Below are 20,641 nucleotides of genomic sequence, written 5' to 3' on the forward strand. Positions count from 1 at the left end.
GCCGGTCTGCCTCACAGGAAGCCAGAGGGACCCAACAGTTTATTCCTCCAGTTCATGTTGACTGGAGACCTTCAGCATCTTCCTGCTGCATGGGGCTCTATTGCTCCCTCTGGTGGCTGTTAGAGGGATGTGCAACCCAGCACATAATCCCACTTGGATTAATCATCTCAGCTGCTTCAATCTGAGATGAAAATAGTTTTGTTCATCATAAAGCTGAGGCTCGTTCATTTGAAGGGTTTCTATCAAAGATCTGCTCATCATGTCTGCATCTTCAGCATCAAGAACATCAAGAAACCAGGTGGTGTTTATTAAACTGTTCCACCTAAAGTCAGAAGATCTAGATTTTACTATCTAGATCCATCAGAACATTTTAGAAAACACAAAACTATCGACCCTGATTCAGACAGACCTTTACAGGAGACCCTTCCTGCCTCCAGCATCAACAGCTGGACGAAGGAGCCTCTGCAGGAGCTACTGCAACATCTGGTTTCCCTTGGAATCGATGGAGACCAGTGCTGAGGCTGAGGGGGAGACTGGGAATACTGGGAGGGAGGAACAGTTTAGTCCATTGAGGACATAGGGACCAATCATTGGTCCCCACAAGTACCAAGAAGTCCCCGATATGTAGCTTATTCCTAAGAAGAACGGACGGAGGCCTGGATAGGACACGCAGAGGGACGTTCGTCCTGATGTCCTCTGATGCTGCTGACTCCTGTCTTTGTGTTTCCACAGCCGCCCCTGGAGCCGTGGAAACTCTACTCCACAGTGGGAGTGCTCCTGGCCATCGACTTCCTGTCGCTCATGATCTGGCAGATCGTGGATCCTCTGCACATCACCGTGGAGGTAGAGTACGACACACTGATGACATCACCGCCGCCGCCGCCTCAGAGGCTGCAGGCTGATGATCTGTGATCATCTGAAGGACGTTTTTCTTCTTTATTCAAACACCTCGTTTTAAAAGTTTCCGTTCAGTTTATGATGGGAGATAAAAAGCGGCGCTTTGATCAACGTTGGAATGAAGTTTTACTTCAGTCTCCAGATATCTGCTGATATTAGATTGATCCATTTCTATGGGGGGGCTTTCAGCTGTCTTAGGCCTCCCTCCCTCTATGGCAGGCCGTTTTGACATTTATTAGAAGCGCTGCCCTCTCTATTGTTCCATTTGTTGATCTCTGAAAGAAGATTCTTCCTAGTTAAAAAGACATTCCTACTAGTCAAAAATTTACTTATAGATATCCTAAAATACATTTTTGCTAGCAAAAACTACATTTCAGGCTGCCAAAAATATAATTGTAATAGAATGAATAAACTTTCAAATACGTAGGAATCTTTACAAATTTTAAGTGGCCATTTTGAGGTTAATTAGCTTGACTGAATATATATTCCAGATGTCTCAAATGCATTTATTCCTAGTCAAAATGATCAGATAACATTCTTCCTATCTAACTTATACATGTCAGATATCTGAAATGGAAATCTTACAAACGATGTCATGTTTTCCATTCATGTGTGTTGGGCTTTTACTTCCATATATCTAAACATTCTTCTTATCTAAAACGAATTCTGACGAGGATGAGTTACTGCTGCTCATAATTACTATTTCAGATATTAAAGATAAATATATAACATTACAGATGTCAAGATGTCATAGATAGCGCTAAAGCATTCTACCTAGTCACATTTCTATCATAGATAGCACTAAAGCATTCTACCTAGTCACATTTCTATCATAGATAGCACTAAAGCATTCTACCTAGTCACATTTCTATCATAGATAGCGCTAAAGCATTCTACCTAGTCACATTTCTATCATAGATAGCACTAAAGCATTCTACCTAGTCACATTTCTATCATAGATAGCGCTAAAGCATTCTACCTAGTCACATTTCTATCATAGATAGCACTAAAGCATTCTACCTAGTCACATTTCTATCATAGATAGCGCTAAAGCATTCTACCTAGTCACATTTCTATCATAGATAGCACTAAAGCATTCTACCTAGTCACATTTCTATCATAGATAGCGCTAAAGCATTCTACCTAGTCACATTTCTATCATAGATAGCACTAAAGCATTCTACCTAGTCACATTTCTATCATAGATAGCGCTAAAGCATTCTACCTAGTCACATTTCTATCATAGATAGCACTAAAGCATTCTACCTAGTCACATTTCTATCATAGATAGCACTAAAGCATTCTACCTAGTCACATTTCTATCATAGATAGCACTAAAGCATTCTACCTAGTCACATTTCTATCATAGATAGCGCTAAAGCATTCTACCTAGTCACATTTCTATCATAGATAGCACTAAAGCATTCTACCTAGTCACATTTCTATCATAGATAGCACTAAAGCATTCTACCTAGTCACATTTCTATCATAGATAGCACTAAAGCATTCTACCTAGTCACATTTCTATCATAGATAGCACTAAAGCATTCTACCTAGTCACATTTCTATCATAGATAGCACTAAAGCATTCTACCTAGTCACATTTCTATCATAGATAGCGCTAAAGCATTCTACCTAGTCACATTTCTATCATAGATAGCACTAAAGCATTCTACCTAGTCACATTTCTATCATAGATAGCACTAAAGCATTCTACCTAGTCACATTTCTATCATAGATAGCACTAAAGCATTCTACCTAGTCACATTTCTATCATAGATAGCACTAAAGCATTCTACCTAGTCACATTTCTATCATAGATAGCACTAAAGCATTCTACCTAGTCACATTTCTATCATAGATAGCACTAAAGCATTCTACCTAGTCACATTTCTATCATAGATAGCACTAAAGCATTCTACCTAGTCACATTTCTATCATAGATAGCACTAAAGCATTCTACCTAGTCACATTTCTATCATAGATAGCACTAAAGCATTCTACCTAGTCACATTTCTATCATAGATAGCACTAAAGCATTCTACCTAGTCACATTTCTATCATAGATAGCACTAAAGCATTCTACCTAGTCACATTTCTATCATAGATAGCACTAAAGCATTCTACCTAGTCACATTTCTATCATAGATAGCACTAAAGCATTCTACCTAGTCACATTTCTATCATAGATAGCACTAAAGCATTCTACCTAGTCACATTTCTATCATAGATAGCACTAAAGCATTCTACCTAGTCACATTTCTATCATAGATAGCACTAAAGCATTCTACCTAGTCACATTTCTATCATAGATAGCACTAAAGCATTCTACCTAGTCACATTTCTATCATAGATAGCACTAAAGCATTCTACCTAGTCACATTTCTATCATAGATAGCACTAAAGCATTCTACCTAGTCACATTTCTATCATAGATAGCACTAAAGCATTCTACCTAGTCACATTTCTATCATAGATAGCACTAAAGCATTCTACCTAGTCACATTTCTATCATAGATAGCACTAAAGCATTCTACCTAGTCACATTTCTATCATAGATAGCACTAAAGCATTCTACCTAGTCACATTTCTATCATAGATAGCACTAAAGCATTCTACCTAGTCACATTTCTATCATAGATAGCACTAAAGCATTCTACCTAGTCACATTTCTATCATAGATAGCACTAAAGCATTCTACCTAGTCACATTTCTATCATAGATAGCACTAAAGCATTCTACCTAGTCACATTTCTATCATAGATAGCACTAAAGCATTCTACCTAGTCACATTTCTATCATAGATAGCACTAAAGCATTCTACCTAGTCACATTTCTATCATAGATAGCACTAAAGCATTCTACCTATTCACATTTCTATCATAGATAGCACTATAGCATTCTGCCTAGTCACATTTCTATCATAGATAGCACTAAAGCATTCTACCTAGTCACATTTCTATCATAGATAGCACTAAAGCATTCTACCTAGTCACATTTCTATCATAGATAGCACTAAAGCATTCTACCTAGTCACATTTCTATCATAGATAGCACTAAAGCATTCTACCTAGTCACATTTCTATCATAGATAGCACTAAAGCATTCTACCTAGTCCCAATTAAAATACTCCTGGTCAGAATTGTATTCTAGATGTCACTAATTACATTTCTACCAGTAGAAATTTAATTTGATGTACTCTGGAATCAAATTTGTACTAGTAAGATCTACATTTCAGATATCTACAAATGGTTTCTTATTTTAAGTGGCCGTTTTAACATATATTCTATTTCAGATATCTTTAAATATGTTCCTTCTATGGAAAACGAACATGTCAGATATCTGCTGTGTAATTCTAACTTTTCCTCATTCATGTGTGTTGGGCCGTTACTTCCAGAAATAAACATTCTAGATGTGTGAAAATGAATCGGATTGTTGCTGCTCATAATGCTGTGTCTCTCTGGGATCAGAGGTTCACTAAGGAGGCTCCTAAGGAGGATCTGGACGTCCTGATCCAGCCTCTGCTGGAGCACTGCAGCTCAGAGAAGATGAACACGTGGCTCGGTATGTGGAGCAACACACACCTGCTGTCACTATCCTCATGGACACTTTGACTAACCTAAGCCTAAACCTAATTCATACCTTAGTCCTAAACTAACCCATTTGTCCTTTTTGGACAAAGAAAATTGGTGGTTTGAGAGGGAAGGAAGCCATCTTTGTTAAGGCTTGTTGTAGCCTGGAACTAAACGCCATTTCTGACATTTTGAATTGAAAAAGTTTCCTGGATGGAAGAGAAACGACTTTTCTGGAATGACTTTGACCTGGATGACTGAGAATCCTCACCAGCATAACCCTGGAGCATGAGGAAGATCTGTCATTAACATGAACAAACTGAAATCGATCAGATAGATAAGATTTAAACCAGTCTAGTGCTGTTCCTTTAATTCCAACAAAATATTCAAGTCTTTCTAAAATAATATTATGGTCAACTGTATCAAATGCAGCACTAAGATCCAACAGGACGAGCACAGATACAAGTCCATTATCTGAGGCCATGAGAATATCATTAGTGACTTTCACCAGAGCTGTTTCAGTGCTATGATGAGCTCTAAAGCCAGACTGAAACTCTTCAAAAAGTTCATTATGGTGGAAGTGATCGCAAACTTGTTTGGCAACTACTTTCTCAAGAATCTTAGATCAGAAAGGAAGATTGGATATAGGTCTATAATTGACCAAGTCATCTGGGTCAAGAGACGGTTTCTTAAGCAGAGGTTTAATTCCAGCAACCTTAAAAGCTTTAGGTACATATCCCTGTAACAGAGATAGATTAATCACATCTAGAATGGAGGAGGAGATCAAAGGGAATACCTCCTTAAATAACCTGGTTAAAGGGAATACCTCCTTAAATAACCTGGTTAAAGGGAATACCTCCTTAAAGCTACAGTGTGTAATTTTCAGCGACATCTAGCGGTCAGACTGCAGACTGCAGCAACATGAACATCTCCCCCCCACCGCTTCTCCCCCCCAACAGTACGGCGAGCGTTACGGGACAAAATGTCTTCCACGACGTCCGCATCACCTACCTTCTCAAGTGATGAGGTTTGTTTACATAGATAATTTTACAGATAGTATTTCATTAGTCTGTGTAGGGTATAGATTTCATGTAGACTTAAGATAATAAATATACCCGTTATTTTTTCTACGTCGTTGTGACGTCTTGGTGAGCTGCTTTGCATGGTGATATAAACAGACGAAGGAATTGTAGTCATTAGTTTAACAGCGAGATTGTGTTCGCTGGAAGAATATATATTCCCCGTTTACAGAGTCCAAGTCTTGTTTGTGGCACGGGGGTTACAAGGCAAGGAAGAGGGAAAGGAAGAGGGCAGAGAGGGCGGGGTGAGCGTGCAGCTGGGGCCAGGCGAGGGAGGGGTGCCAGCGGGGTGAGAGCAGAGGAGGAAAGGCTTGAAGATCTCCAAAGGAGCCGGAGAGAAGTAACCGAGGTATATATCCAGAAAATTATTTTACAGAAAATTACTGAATCATTACCTGTGAAACGTCAGGGACGTTGCTGAATAAGTATACTGGAGAGTAACAGCATCATCACGCAGCATGTTATTGTTTTAGACAGGTCTGAGCATCCTGTACTCCAAAAACTGCAGTGATATTAGACAATTGTGTGTGTAGGATTAATTACCTGTCCAAGAGAAAACTGGCAACTTGAGCGTCACTTTGAAAACCTTTTTCCTCCATCAGTGACTTCCATCGTGGAAATGCCGTGCCAATGTTGATCCGTGTTTTTTGTCGTTTCTTGTCACTCTTGCGTTTATTCTCGTCGTGTTTCCGCTTCTTAGATGACGGGGGTTCGGTGTCCGCCGCTTTTCGTTGTGATACAGAGTAGGCATGATCCTCCATTCGTCTGATGTTTGGCCACACAGTGCCAAACAGTTTGCAAAGTCACTCACGCCTGCCGCCTTGTTCACCTTTCTTGTTACTGAGGCGCAGTATACCTGCTTCTTCTTCTTCTTTGGTTTCAGGCAGACTAAACGCTTCTCAGGCATAATACTGCCATCTACTGTTCAGTACCGTCTCAGTTCATCTCTCTCAACTTGCCGTAGTTATTTTCGAGCGTCATGGGAGATCTCGCAATCGCTAGTTTGTTGCCTCTGCACTGCCGTAGCGCAAAGATGTCAGCCTCCATGGCTGCGAGACCCGCTCCTATGTAATTATAAATAACGAATTCTAAGGCAACGCAAATGTTATGGTTAAAAGGCTGAGCTCATAGGTGATGATAAATAACATAGTTATGTATAATATATTAAATTTCTGAATTTATATGCCTGTAATTATTACACACTGTAGCTTTAAATAACCTGGTTAAAGGGAATACCTCCTTAAAAAACCTGGTTAAAGGGAATACCTCCTTAAAAAACCTGGTTAAAGGGAATACCTCCTTAAATAACCTGGTTAAAGTGAATACCTCATTAAATAACCTGGTTAAAGGGAATACCTCCTTAAATAACCTGGTTAAAGGGAATACCTCCTTAAATAACCTGGTTAAAGCGAATACTTCCTTAAATAACCTGGTTAAAGGGAATACCTCCTTAAATAACCTGGTTAAAGGGAATACCTCCTTAAATAACCTGGTTAAAGCGAATACCTCCTTAAATAACCTGGTTAAAGCGAATACCTCCTTAAATAACCTGGTTAAAGGGAATACCTCCTTAAATAACCTGGTTAAAGGGAATACCTCCTTAAATAACCTGGTTAAAGCGAATACTTCCTTAAATAACCTGGTTAAAGCGAATACCTCCTTAAATAACCTGGTTAAAGGGAATACCTCCTTAAATAACCTGGTTAAAGGGAATACCTCCTTAAATAACCTGGTTAAAGCGAATACTTCCTTAAATAACCTGGTTAAAGCGAATACCTCCTTAAATAACCTGGTTAAAGGGAATACCTCCTTAAATAACCTGGTTAAAGGGAATACCTCCTTAAATAACCTGGTTAAAGGGAATACCTCCTTAAATAACCTGGTTAAAGCGAATACCTCCTTAAATAACCTGGTTAAAGGGAATACCTCCTTAAATAACCTGGTTAAAGCGAATACTTCCTTAAATAACCTGGTTAAAGCGAATACCTCCTTAAATAACCTGGTTAAAGCGAATACCTCCTTAAATAACCTGGTTAAAGGGAATACCTCCTTAAATAACCTGGTTAAAGGGAATACCTCCTTAAATAACCTGGTTAAAGCGAATACGTCCTTAAATAACCTGGTTAAAGCGAATACCTCCTTAAATAACCTGGTTAAAGGGAATACCTCCTTAAATAACCTGGTTAAAGGGAATACCTCCTTAAATAACCTGGTTAAAGGGAATACCTCCTTAAATAACCTGGTTAAAGCGAATACTTCCTTAAATAACCTGGTTAAAGCGAATACCTCCTTAAATAACCTGGTTAAAGGGAATACCTCCTTAAATAACCTGGTTAAAGGGAATACCTCCTTAAATAACCTGGTTAAAGCGAATACTTCCTTAAATAACCTGGTTAAAGCGAATACCTCCTTAAATAACCTGGTTAAAGGGAATACCTCCTTAAATAACCTGGTTAAAGGGAATACCTCCTTAAATAACCTGGTTAAAGCGAATACCTCCTTAAATAACCTGGTTAAAGGGAATACCTCCTTAAATAACCTGGTTAAAGCGAATACTTCCTTAAATAACCTGGTTAAAGCGAATACCTCCTTAAATAACCTGGTTAAAGCGAATACCTCCTTAAATAACCTGGTTAAAGGGAATACCTCCTTAAATAACCTGGTTAAAGGGAATACCTCCTTAAATAACCTGGTTAAAGTGAATACTTCCTTAAATAACCTGGTTAAAGCGAATACCTCCTTAAATAACCTGGTTAAAGGGAATACCTCCTTAAATAACCTGGTTAAAGCGAATACCTCCTTAAATAACCTGGTTAAAGGGAATACCTCCTTAAATAACCTGGTTAAAGCGAATACTTCCTTAAATAACCTGGTTAAAGCGAATACCTCCTTAAATAACCTGGTTAAAGCGAATACCTCCTTAAATAACCTGGTTAAAGGGAATACCTCCTTAAATAACCTGGTTAAAGCGAATACTTCCTTAAATAACCTGGTTAAAGCGAATACCTCCTTAAATAACCTGGTTAAAGGGAATACCTCCTTAAATAACCTGGTTAAAGGGAATACCTCCTTAAATAACCTGGTTAAAGGGAATACCTCCTTAAATAACCTGGTTAAAGCGAATACCTCCTTAAATAACCTGGTTAAAGGGAATACCTCCTTAAATAACCTGGTTAAAGGGAATACCTCCTTAAATAACCTGGTTAAAGGGAATACCTCCTTAAATAACCTGGTTAAAGCGAATACCTCCTTAAATAACCTGGTTAAAGCGAATACCTCCTTAAATAACCTGGTTAAAGCGAATACCTCCTTAAATAACCTGGTTAAAGGGAATACCTCCTTAAATAACCTGGTTAAAGGGAATACCTCCTTAAATAACCTGGTTAAAGCGAATACCTCCTTAAATAACCTGGTTAAAGCGAATACCTCCTTAAATAACCTGGTTAAAGGGAATACCTCCTTAAATAACCTGGTTAAAGCGAATACTTCCTTAAATAACCTGGTTAAAGCGAATACCTCCTTAAATAACCTGGTTAAAGCGAATACCTCCTTAAATAACCTGGTTGAAACTGGATCTAACATCCCGCTGAAGGCTTAGATGATTCAGATCATTTTCTTTAACATAATTAATTAGTAAAATGAATATTTTTTAAAGAACACATTTTATTCACTGTTTATTAAGGAAATTTATGTTTTTCTTTTTTCGCATTTCTCCTGTTAGCATCTTTGAGATTAATTAGACATAAAGAATCGACTAAATCTGTCTGAACGAACTGAATGTGACGTAACTTTATAAATAACAGTGAAGTAAAATAGATTGTTTAATCATTTTCATCAAATTAATGATTTACTGTCTGTTTAGGAATCATTTCTAAAATAATTTGGGTGTTTTGGACATAATGATGTAATTTTCTCACTATTAGCATCTGTGTTTATTATTGTCTAACATGGTAGATGGAGAACATCTATCTAAATGTAATAAAGCTGATAATCCTTAAAAGATCAAAGCTACGCAGAGTTTCTGTAAAAGTGAAAATATCTTCAGCAGCATCAGACATCAGTTCACCTTCGCTTCCACTTTCCACTGATTAAAACTCAGTTTTAATAAATTAAGTCTGCAGTCTCTGCAGGAGCAGCTAATGATCCATGATGTTCAGGTGAAACGGTTAAACTCACCTCGACGCCACCGAGACCATCAGGAAAAAACTGACTGTTCTGATGCAGACATATTTTAATGGTTAAATGTTCAACTAGTATTAAAAATAAATGTATATTCATGCATCTATCCCTGTTTCCTAATGTTTAAAGGTAAACAGGTAAACAGGTAGACTGAATCCACTTCCTGCTCTGAACGCTGCTCCTCTCCCTGCAGGCGTGGTTTACGGCTATAAGGGTCTGCTGCTGCTGCTGGGCATTTTCCTGGCCTATGAGACCAAGTCTGTCTCCACAGAGAAGATCAACGACCATCGAGCCGTGGGGATGGCCATTTACAACGTGGCTGTAAGTCCAACTGGAATACGGTCTCTGCTGCTGCAGTGAAGCTGCAATAAGGTCCTTTTTACAGAACTAAGGTCTGATAGTTCTTCCATGGGTCAGTCTGTCCTTACCTTTCTAGCCAAGTCTGCAGGAAGACATTTAAACCGATTGAAAGACGCCATCAGAGGGGAGAGTTAGCATAGCTTCACTGTCGCTAAGCGGCTTCAGCCGCCTGTGGTTGAGCTTCCCTGCAGAGGTTAGGGTCACAGTGATTTAATGCATTTAGCGTTAATCAGTAAAATAATGTTTTCATCACGATCACTGAGTCTGGGAGCGGCCATTTTTGCCCACATATAGTAGCCCCTCCCTCCTGCCATCTTCCAGCAGTGACGTCACGGTGCGGTAAGCCTAGCGCCATTCTCCCCGCTTTCCAAGCTAAATCAATGGCAACTACTAGACACATCTGCAATCAACAACAATTATTGAAGGTTTCCAGAGGACTTCACCATTGAAATTCACCAGAGCTATAGTGAAACTGACAATGCCCACGTGCATGGCAGCTGGATGCTGGAATACATCGGGTAAAAGTGAAACAAAGAGTTATTCCACCTTTCTGATTCCTGATCCTCCACGGACGGGTTGGTCGTTGGATCGCCAACTTGAAGAGGGAGGATTTGCCATCGAACTTCTGGCCAGAGAAAAAACCCGTAATATGTAGCCAACATTTGGAAGAAGAATGTTTTCAAGATGACTTGGATAATAGCGCGTTGTGACAAACACCAGATACAGCACTGGGACTTGATCAACAGCCGATACCGCATCGTGACGTCACTAACCAGTAGGTGGCAGTAGTGTTCTTTGACAAACATGGATGCCTCCAGTAAAGCACATTCACATGAAAATTACTCTGAATTAAAAACACTGATCATTTATTGAACAGGATGGAATCATTTCAGATTTAAAGAACTTTCAGAAGTTTGGATTCTGAGTTTGACCAAACTTTTCCTTTAACTCCAGAGGAGTTTAGATGTTTTGCTGCTCTGGAAGATCTCCTCAGCATCAACCTTCTTAAACTAAACGCTCATTAAATAAATTTATCTCTCATTCTTCATGATTGACGATAACTGTGCTGCTTTTCTGCTGCAGTCAGAGCCAAGTTCAAAGTGTTAATGATTCCCACGTTTCATCTTAATGAAGGCGTAATGGAGTCTGCAGGAGGCGGAGCTTCCTGATGCTGGTTTGATGGATGTGATCTCCAACCCCTCCTCCCTCTGCTCCTGCAGGTGTTGTGCCTGATCACGGCTCCGGTGACCATGATCCTGTCTTCGCAGCAGGACGCCTCCTTTGCCTTCGCCTCCCTGGCCATCGTCTTCTCCGCCTACATCACTCTGGTGGTGCTTTTTGTACCGAAGGTGACTGATTCCCTGAGAACATGAGAGAAACTCTCTGCTAGTCACAGTTCAGTTCAGAGAAGGTCAGACCTGTCAGAGCAAAGTTCAGCTCAACATTTGATCAAAGTGCGTCTCTCTGCCTGATGTCTCCATTTGTCTCAAGTTGTTTCCAACAACAAGCTGAAGCTGCTTGATGTAAAGCTGCTGCCAAAACGTAAATAAAACCAGCTTAGTTTTTCTGGTGTAGAACCGCAGCTAAATGTGGAGATTCTGCAGAATGCATCAAATTAGAGATTTATTCTAGTTTAGACAGGAGGAGGAGACCTGGAGGCGGCCTGGTCCTGCTTTAACCTGTCAGCAGTGAACCTGCAGGAGGCGTGGCCTTTTAGTCAATGTGTGGAAAAGCGTTTCCATGGATTCTGAGCTTTTTGTTTGACTTCCTCTTCCCTCGGCGGTGCAGATGCGGCGTCTCATCACCCGCGGCGAATGGCAGTCGGAGCAGCAGGACACTCTGAAGACCGGGTCGTCCACCAACAACAATGACGAGGAGAAGTCCAGGCAGCTGGAGCGGGAGAACCGGGAGCTGCAGAAGATCATCCAGGAGGTGAAGACACTTCACTCCCTCAGGTCCACCCTGAGGCAGCTCAGGCAGCCATGTTGGACCTGGACTGGGTCTGCAAAGTCTGCAGAGCTGCAGAGTCTGCAGACTCTGCAGCTCTGCAGAGTCTGCAGAGCTGCAGAGTCTGCAGAGCTGCAGAGTCTGCAGAGTCTGCAAAGTCTGCAGAGCTGCAGAGTCTGCAGAGCTGCAGAGTCTGCAGAGTCTGCAGAGCTGAAGATCTAACAGGCTAGCTAGCAAGCCGCGGGTCGAGTCGACCTCATCGCCCCCGGAAACGGTGTGAGAAGGAGGAGTTTAAATAGCTGCAGACCAGGAAGCAGAGTCGTAGTTTACCAGACCTCTCTGCAGCTTCTCTACTGTTACTCTTTACTCCATCCAGACGGCGTCCAGCCCACGACCAGAATCTAATGACTTAGCAAATATTCCCAAAAGAAGAAATCATGATAATAATTAAAAATAAAATAACTCCAATTGGGAAAAAGTTAAAACTATTAAATGTGGTTTATTTAAAATAAGATCTATGTCTTCAAAAGGTTAAAGGTATTGGGGAGGATAAAAAAACAAAAACCCTCTTCACTTAAAAAAAAATGCACATGTACAACCCTGCTCCCGCTCCCGAGAGGGAACGCCTATTAGCGCCTATAGTGCGAGGGCGTGCACAAGCCCTGTTCTGGTTGCTCATCCAGCTGGATTCCTCTCCTGTTTGATATAAACCTGAAGGTTATTTAACTTGTTCTCGCGTTTTATAACTTTTCAGATCAAAGATGAAGCAAAGATCTGCTTTTTGGTGCCTGTAAACTAAACGCTCTCCTCATTGTGTTTCTGCAGAAAGAGGAGCGGGTGTCTGCCCTTCGCAACCAGCTGGCCGAGCGACAAGCTATACGTAACCGCCGCCAGCCCACCTCAGGCCAGAACCAGAACCACAACACTCCTCCTCCAGCGTCTCACACCGATCCCAAGTCTCTGCTGCCCCCTCCGGGGTACTCTCACCCCACCTCAGACAATCACTCGCTGCCGCCATCCTTCTCTAACTCCTCCAGTCTCTACCCAGCTGACAGCAAGATGAGCCGCAACCACTGTCACAACAGCCAGATCCCGCTGCTGTACAAGTAGGCGGGATGGGGGGGTGGGGGTGGGATGGGGGGTCGGGGGTATCATGAAGCATAAACTGGAACAGTCACCTTGTTTGGAAGGAAAGCACAGGAGGTTACACCACCCAAACATAGCACACAGAGACAGTGTCCATCACGTCTGGACTGCGGGGGTCCTCTTCACCTGCGGGGGTCCTCTTCACCTGCGGGGGTCCTCTTCACCCGTGGGGGTCCTCTTTACCTGCGGGGGTCCTCTTTACCCGCGGGGGTCATGTGAACATTCAGCCCCCTCCATTGTATCTTTGAGGAGCGGGGATGTTTAAGGATGTTTCTTTGCTGTTTGGTCGGAGGGGTTTGGTGACTGAGCTCCACATGCAGTGGATGTTTCTGTTGTTCTCTAAGATCTGATCTGACTCGTCTTGGACTTGTTGTGTGACGTTTTGTTCACCCTCCAGGAGGAACTGTACAGATTTCGCGCAGCGATCCAGTGAAGAGCGGCTGAGCTGGGATGTCCAGGGTCGCTGTGCTTCATGTCATCACCTTACCTGAAAGGTCAGGGATCCGCATCTTCAGACTGCAGCTCAACGATTAGCTTTTTATGGATGGACAGAATAATTAGAGCTTCAGGAAGTTTCTGATGGTTTCAGTCTGTTTGCTCTTTGTGTTTTTAACGTCTTCTAACCTGAGATTGATTAGTGATGATAGAAGCTTTTCCATCTGTGGCCCCAAACTCTGAAGACAATACCTGTCCACTTCTACTGGAACCTCTGACCCCGTTCTTCATAACAGCCTCACCCTGAGACCAGAGAACATCATCAGGTCCAATCGCTATGTCTGTAGGTTCTAATCTACCAAATATCACGGTTCTAAATGGGTTCTAGAGTTTCTAGCTCTAGAGGTTTGTGTAGAAATACAAAAAGCTTCTTATTCGGCATCAGGACCTGAGCCCACCGGGTCGACCAAACACTCCTCTTTGTACCAAAGATAAAAACCTCTTATTCTGATCAATAAACCCTCCAAACTTTCAGCAAACCTGAATGCTTTGATCCCTCAAACACCGAGACACCCTGCAGAGCTTGATCTGTTGATTTTAACACGTTTCCTCTGATCAGCCAATCAGAAATGAGGGAAGAGAGCGGCGCCATGTGGGCCCTGGAACCCAGAGCTTCAGTCAGTCAGAACCACCTTATGTAGACTGAAGATCAGAACCATTAAGCAAGGTTCTACTTAACAAGACATTGGTTCTGTTCTGTGCTGACCTGATCTAGTCAGAACTGGTTAGAGCTGGTCTGAACTGGTCTGAACTGGTCTGAACTGGTCTGAACTGGTCTGAACTGTTCTTATCTGGTCTGAACTGTTCTTATCTGGTCTGAACTGTTCTGATCTGGTCTGAACTGGTCTGAACTGGTCTGAACTGTTCTTATCTGGTCTGAACAGGTCTGATCTGGTCTGAACTGGTCTGAACTGTTCTTATCTGGTCTGAACTGTTCTTATCTGGTCTGAACTGTTCTGATCTGGTCTGAACTGGTCTAATCTGGTCTGAACTGGTCTGAACTGGTCTGATCTGGTCTGAACTTTTCTTATCTGGTCTGATCTGGTCTGAACTGTTCTTATCTGGTCTGAACTGCTCTTATCTGGTCTGATCTGGTCTGAACTGGTCTGAACTGGTCTGATCTGGTCTGAACTGGTCTGATCTGGTCTGTCACTTACAGCCCATAAGTGTCCTGAGGTGTGTGGTTGTAACGTGGGCAGAGCAGCATCTACCCCAGACTGCGTGAATCTGTTAATGAAGCTTTTTAACACGTTTTCCTGCAGAGAATCATAACTATTTGTTCTATTTTGTTGTAAATGTTTGAAGGAAAGAGATGAAGGAAGATGATGAGGATTTGTTCAGGTCTAAATGTGGAAGCTGCACTGATGAACGGATCAGGTTCAGTTCTCTGGTCTGTTGGTGAGCTCCATCCTGAACCATGATGGATGTTTCCTCTGAGCTCAGTGGGCCTGCAAACCAACAGGCCTCCTGTCGGGTCGTGTGTCATAGGGATGCAGAAACCATTTATTATTAAACACATATATGCTAATAAACTTTGGAGATATTTGTATTCACTGTATCTAAATGTTGATATACTTCAGATAAAGTGTGTGGTAACATGTAGCTAACATGAATAAAATGTTTGTTTTTCCACTTTAAAAGCTGTCTGCTGCTGCTTGGCTGCTCCCACCAGGGGGCGCCAGATGTCTGCGGTGATTCTGACTGAGGTTGATGATGTGTGTTAGTAGTAGGTGGGGGGGGGGGGCAGACAAATGGCTCCCAGAGTGTTTGTCTGAAAAGGGTTTTTCGATGACGATGCAGACCAGCTGTGGTGCAGTCCCATGACCCCCCCCCCCCCCCCACACACACACACACAGCTTCCTGTGCTGTCTCGGGTTACAGCTGGAAGGTTGCAGGGTGTGTGTGTGTGTGTGTGGGCTGTGAGGGGGCGTCGCCGCGGAAAACCCGATCAGGGCTGAGGCTTCTGGGCCTCCACCTGACCCAGCAGGCGGCTGAAAGCTAGCAGGAAATTCCCCTCCTAACGAGGGAAGAATTCGCTGGCTGGGGAGGAATTTCAAGCAACTTTCACCGACTGGGTGTGTGTGTGTGTGTGGGGGGGGGGGGTTCTCTGTGGTCTCAGAAAAAAACTTCTCTTTTTGTTGCTTTTCAGGCTTTTTTATTTATACAAAACATGATAATAAACAGATTTAAATACCAATAAATATGAATAAATAAATGTTTAAAATAAGGAAGGAGCTTTCTGCTCCTACAGCCTCATGTCGGCATAAATACAAACAAAAAGTGCCTAAAACAGAAATAAAGTTTCAACTGGTACAGTTAATAAAGTCTGGGTCCATCTCCATGGAGATGTTAGCATTTCTACGTCTGAATCAAGGTGTGAAAGCGTGCTCAGGTACGCTCCCTGGTGATCACAGCAGTGACTCAAAGTGCAAAGACACCAAAGAAGGTCTTCCCCTCCTCGGTCTCCAGCTCAGTGAGCTGGTTGGTCTCCGTCCAAAGCCGGTCTCCTCGGTTCAGGTGGAAGACGGCCCCCAGGTAGATGGTGCTGTAGCAGCCGCGGCCCGATAGCCCGTCCTCCTCCTGCAGGTTCTGACACGCCGACCTGACGGCGTTCATCAGGGACACCGGCTTCCCCACGGAGGTGGAGGAACTCCAGATCCGGTGGCTGAGGGGCTGTAGGGACGACAGGCCCTGCTTGTCCTCACTGTAGGACACCCTGAAGGACACCTGGCTGTAGACGAAGTACAGTCCTCTCTCTGGGATGATGATCTGGTTGTCTTGCAGATGAAGGCCCCCCAAAGAGAAGGCCTGGCCCACAGCGTCCCTCCACTCGATAGAGGGCTTCCTGTCATCCTCGTCGTATTTACCTGCAAAGATGGAAGACACTTAGTCTCTGCAGGTCCCACAGGTGGCTCTCAGAGGACTAGGCCTAGGTCAGAGGGCTAGGCCTAGGTCGGAGGGCTAGGCTTAGGTCAGAGGGCTAGGCTTAGGTCAGAGGGCTAGGCTTAGGTCAGAGGACTAGGCCTAGGTCAGAGGGCTAGGCCTAGGTCAGAGGGCTAGGCTTAGGTCGGAGGGCTAGGCTTAGGTCAGAGGGCTAGGCCTAGGTCAGAGGGCTAGGCTTAGGTCAGAGGGCTAGGCTTAGGTCGGAGGGCTAGGCTTAGGTCAGAGGGCTAGGCTTAGGACAGAGGGCTAGGCTTAGGTCAGAGGGCTAGGCTTAGGTCAGAGGACTAGGCCTAGGTCAGAGGGCTAGGCTTAGGTCGGAGGGCTAGGCCTAGGTCAGAGGGCTAGGCTTAGGTCAGAGAGCTAGGCTAAAGTCAGAGAGCTAGGCTTAGGTCAGATGGCTAGGCTTAGGTCAGAGAGCTAGGCTTAGGTCAGAGGGCTAGGCTTAGATCAGAGGGCTAGGCTTAGGTCAGAGGGCTAGGCTTAGTACAGAGGGCTAGGCTTAGATCAGAGGGCTAGGCTTAGGTCAGAGGGCTAGGCTTAGGTCAGAGAGCTAGGCTAAAGTCAGAGAGCTAGGCTAAAGTCAGAGAGCTAGGCTTAGATCAGAGGGCTAGGCTTAGATCAGAGGGCTAGGCTTAGATCAGAGGGCTAGGCTTAGGTCAGAGGGCTAGGCTTAGGTCAGAGAGCTAGGCTAAAGTCAGAGAGCTAGGCTAAGGTCAGAGAGCTAGGCTAAAGTCAGAGAGCTAGGCTTAGATCAGAGGGCTAGGCTTAGATCAGAGGGCTAGGCTTAGATCAGAGGGCTAGGCTTAGGTCAGAGGGCTAGGCTAAAGTCAGAGAGCTAGGCTTAGGACAGAGGGCTAGGCTTAGGACAGAGGGCTAGGCTTAGATCAGAGGGCTAGGCTTAGATCAGAGGGCTAGGCTTAGGTCAGAGGGCTAGGCTTAGGTCAGAGGGCTAGGCTTAGGACAGAGGGCTAGGCTTAGGTCAGAGAGCTAGGCAATAGTCAGAGGGTTAGGCTTAGGTCAGAGAGCTAGGCTAAAGTCAGAGAGCTAGGCTTAGGACAGAGGGCTAGGCTTAGATCAGAGGGCTAGGTCTAGGTCAGAGGGCTAGGCTTAGGACAGAGGGCTAGGCTTAGATCAGAGGGCTAGGCTTAGGAAAGAGGGCTAGGCTTAGGACAGAGGGCTAGGCTTAGATCAGAGGGCTAGGCTTAGGTCAGAGGGCTAGGCCTAGGTCAGAGGGCTAGGCTTAGGTCAGAGGGCTAGGCTAAAGTCAGAGGGCTAGGCTCAGGTCAGAAGGCTAGGCTTAGGTCAGAGGGCTAGGCTTAGGTCAGAGAGCTAGGCTTAGGTCAGAGAGCTAGGCTTAGGACAGAGGGCTAGGCTTAGATCAGAGGGCTAGGCTTAGGACAGAGGGCTAGGCTTAGATCAGAGGGCTAGGCTTAGGTCAGAGGGCTAGGCTTAGGTCAGAGAGCTAGGCTTAGGACAGAGGGCTAGGCTTAGGACAGAGGGCTAGGCTTAGATCAGAGGGCTAGGCTTAGGTCAGAGAGCTAGGCTTAGGACAGAGGGCTAGGCTTAGGACAGAGGGCTAGGCTTAGATCAGAGGGCTAGGCTTAGGTCAGAGGGCTAGGCTTAGGTCAGAGAGCTAGGCTTAGGACAGAGGGCTAGGCTTAGGACAGAGGGCTAGGCTTAGATCAGAGGGCTAGGCTTAGGTCAGAGGGCTAGGCCTAGGTCAGAGGGCTAGGCTTAGGTCAGATGGCTAGGCTTAGGTCAGAGGGCTAGGCTTAGGTCAGATGGCTAGGCTTAGGTCAGAGAGCTAGGCTTAGGTCAGAGGGCTAGGCTTAGGACAGAGGGCTAGGCTTAGATCAGAGGGCTAGGCTTAGGACAGAGGGCTAGGCTTAGGACAGAGGGCTAGGCTTAGATCAGAGGGCTAGGCTTAGGTCAGAGGGCTAGGCCTAGGTCAGAGGGCTAGGCTTAGGTCAGATGGCTAGGCTTAGGTCAGAGGGCTAGGCTTAGGTCAGATGGCTAGGCTTAGGTCAGAGAGCTAGGCTTAGGTCAGAGGGCTAGGCTTAGGTCAGAGGGCTAGGCTTAGGTCAGAGGGCTAGGCTTAGGCCGGAGGGCTAGGCTAAAGTAGGGCCTGACTCACCGACTAAATGGATGGCGGCCGTCGCCCTCCTGCTGATTTCCCTCAGCTTGGAATGGGTCCCTGAGGAGAAGGAGACACAATGAGCTCAGATCATCTCAGGTTAAGCTTCCTGTGGATTTAGATCAAACTGAGGTGATTTTCACCTGTGGTGACATCAGAGTCCATGATGACTGGAGCTGCTGTGTGTTCTGAGCCGGTCTGGAGGTTAGAAAAGCTCAGATTAAAGAGAAGCACCAGAAACCAAACCTCTGCAGAGTTAAACTCAGACTTACTGTTGGTCCTGATCGCTCCAGCTGGTACCACACATAGAGCCGGGCTCCTCCAATGCTGAGGGCCAGTAGGAGCAGCACCCCAAACACCTTCCACATCCACCCTGTGGACGGCTTCTTCTCCACCAGAACCTCCATCCTGCCCTGAGGCCCTGCTTCCACGTCTCCCGCTGTGATTTTGTAGCCCGTCATCGTCTGTGTCTGAATCAGCCTCTGAGCTTCCGCCTGTCTGACAGTTAGACTGAACCTCTGCCAGGCGGCCTCTAGTATTTATGCTCTGGAGGCTGTTCCTGCAGAAGGGAAACTCCAGTTATGTCACTGAGTGGAGAGGCCGCAGCTGCAGCAGCCGCTCGCGCCGCGGAGAGAAACAAGCAAAGGAAAGAGAAGTCACAGAATTTCTCAGTGTGGAGCGTCGCAGGATCTGCGGCTTCAGACGCAGTTTTTAAAACAAGGTTTTAAACTAGAGGCTTCAACATGTGAACCTTCCCAATGATCTGTGAATGATAGGCCAGGCCATGCAGGGGGGGGGGGGGTCTTATTGACATCAAGAATTACTGATTTACTACAGAATCAAACAAACTGAAGGATCAGATTTAAAGTTCTGCAACCATCTGATCAGATCTGGGTCTAAATGTAAAAATCCTCTGGAAGTTTTGCTGAGCTGGAAAACAAAATCTGGCAGCTTTCTGTTTCATTTAGATGAAGCAATCAGAAGCTCCAAACCGGTTCTTCTGGTCCTTTTCCATTTCACTTTCTGAACTCAATCTTAGACTTGGATAAACTGATATTATTTTTATACAAGTCCAGTATATATTAAACTACATTTTGTTTTTTACAGCTTTCAGACAGTAAATTAACATTTCCATCCATAAAGTGACCAAATGTAAACAGTTTGGGAGAAAAAACAAAAACACTAATTGATCTGGAGGTTCAGCTTTAATATAAATCTTGGTTTGGTTTCATCAGTGTGATGGCGGTGGGGAAGAAGCTGCTGGTCCTGCATTGAATGCTGGGAAGCCTCTTCCCAGAGGGCAGCAGGGAGAACAGTCCATGGTGGCAGGGTGAGGGGTCATTGATGATGTCACGGGCTCTGGACACGCAGCGCTGGGATGAAATGTCTTTAATGGAGGGAAGAGGAGCCCCCATGATCCTCTCTGCTGTTCTCACCTTCTTCAGTCTGAGGCGCTGCAGCCTCCACACCAGAACCAGTCAGTGCGGGTTCTGTCCGACCCGGACTGACTGAGGTCTGTTGGTGAGGAAGTCTAGCAGCCAATAGTAGAGGGGTGTATTGAAGCCCAGTTGTTCCAGTTTGCCCATCAGATGCTGTGGGATGATGGTGTTGTGTAAAATGGGTTATATTGTATTTTATTATATTATTATGTTGTATCATTATATGAAATAAATAAATACAAAATGTTAGAACTGTAAATTTACAGTAATATGTTTAAATTACTGTTTTTATAGATTTTTTTTTACTGTTTTTCAACTTTAGAGAAGAGCTGTTTCCAAATGAAATTTCTTTTTGTTTTACACTTGTGTAAAATGACAAAATATGTCTAAGTCAGAGGATGAAGAGAGCAAATCCAGTTAGTCACAGTCAGAGAAACAGGACTACACTGG

The 20,641-nt window shown here is 44.0% G+C and overlaps 2 protein-coding genes across 2 annotated transcripts; one reads left to right on the plus strand and one right to left on the minus strand.

Moving 5' to 3' along the window:
- The first annotated feature begins 684 nt into the window (after positions 1–684).
- On the plus strand, positions 685–14,508 carry LOC119796520 (gamma-aminobutyric acid type B receptor subunit 1-like). The gene is made up of 6 exons (XM_038305121.1): positions 685–843; positions 4,368–4,461; positions 9,921–10,048; positions 11,308–11,436; positions 11,876–12,019; positions 12,860–14,508. The coding sequence occupies exons 1-6, from the start codon at positions 700–702 to the stop codon at positions 13,142–13,144; spliced, it is 924 nt and encodes a 307-aa protein (XP_038161049.1). The 5' UTR covers positions 685–699; the 3' UTR covers positions 13,145–14,508.
- Positions 14,509–15,807: 1,299 nt separating this feature from the next.
- Positions 15,808–19,251, minus strand: tnfb (tumor necrosis factor b (TNF superfamily, member 2)). The gene is made up of 4 exons (XM_038305131.1): positions 19,025–19,251; positions 18,896–18,950; positions 18,753–18,812; positions 15,808–16,542 (listed from the first exon to the last, which is right to left on the minus strand). The coding sequence occupies exons 1-4, from the start codon at positions 19,211–19,213 to the stop codon at positions 16,097–16,099; spliced, it is 750 nt and encodes a 249-aa protein (XP_038161059.1). The 5' UTR covers positions 19,214–19,251; the 3' UTR covers positions 15,808–16,096.
- Between the last annotated feature and the right edge of the window lie 1,390 nt (positions 19,252–20,641).

This window comes from Cyprinodon tularosa, unplaced genomic scaffold (assembly GCF_016077235.1).
Source record: "Cyprinodon tularosa strain WSP-4 unplaced genomic scaffold, ASM1607723v1 ctg1149, whole genome shotgun sequence".
Lineage (NCBI taxonomy): Eukaryota > Metazoa > Chordata > Actinopteri > Cyprinodontiformes > Cyprinodontidae > Cyprinodon > Cyprinodon tularosa.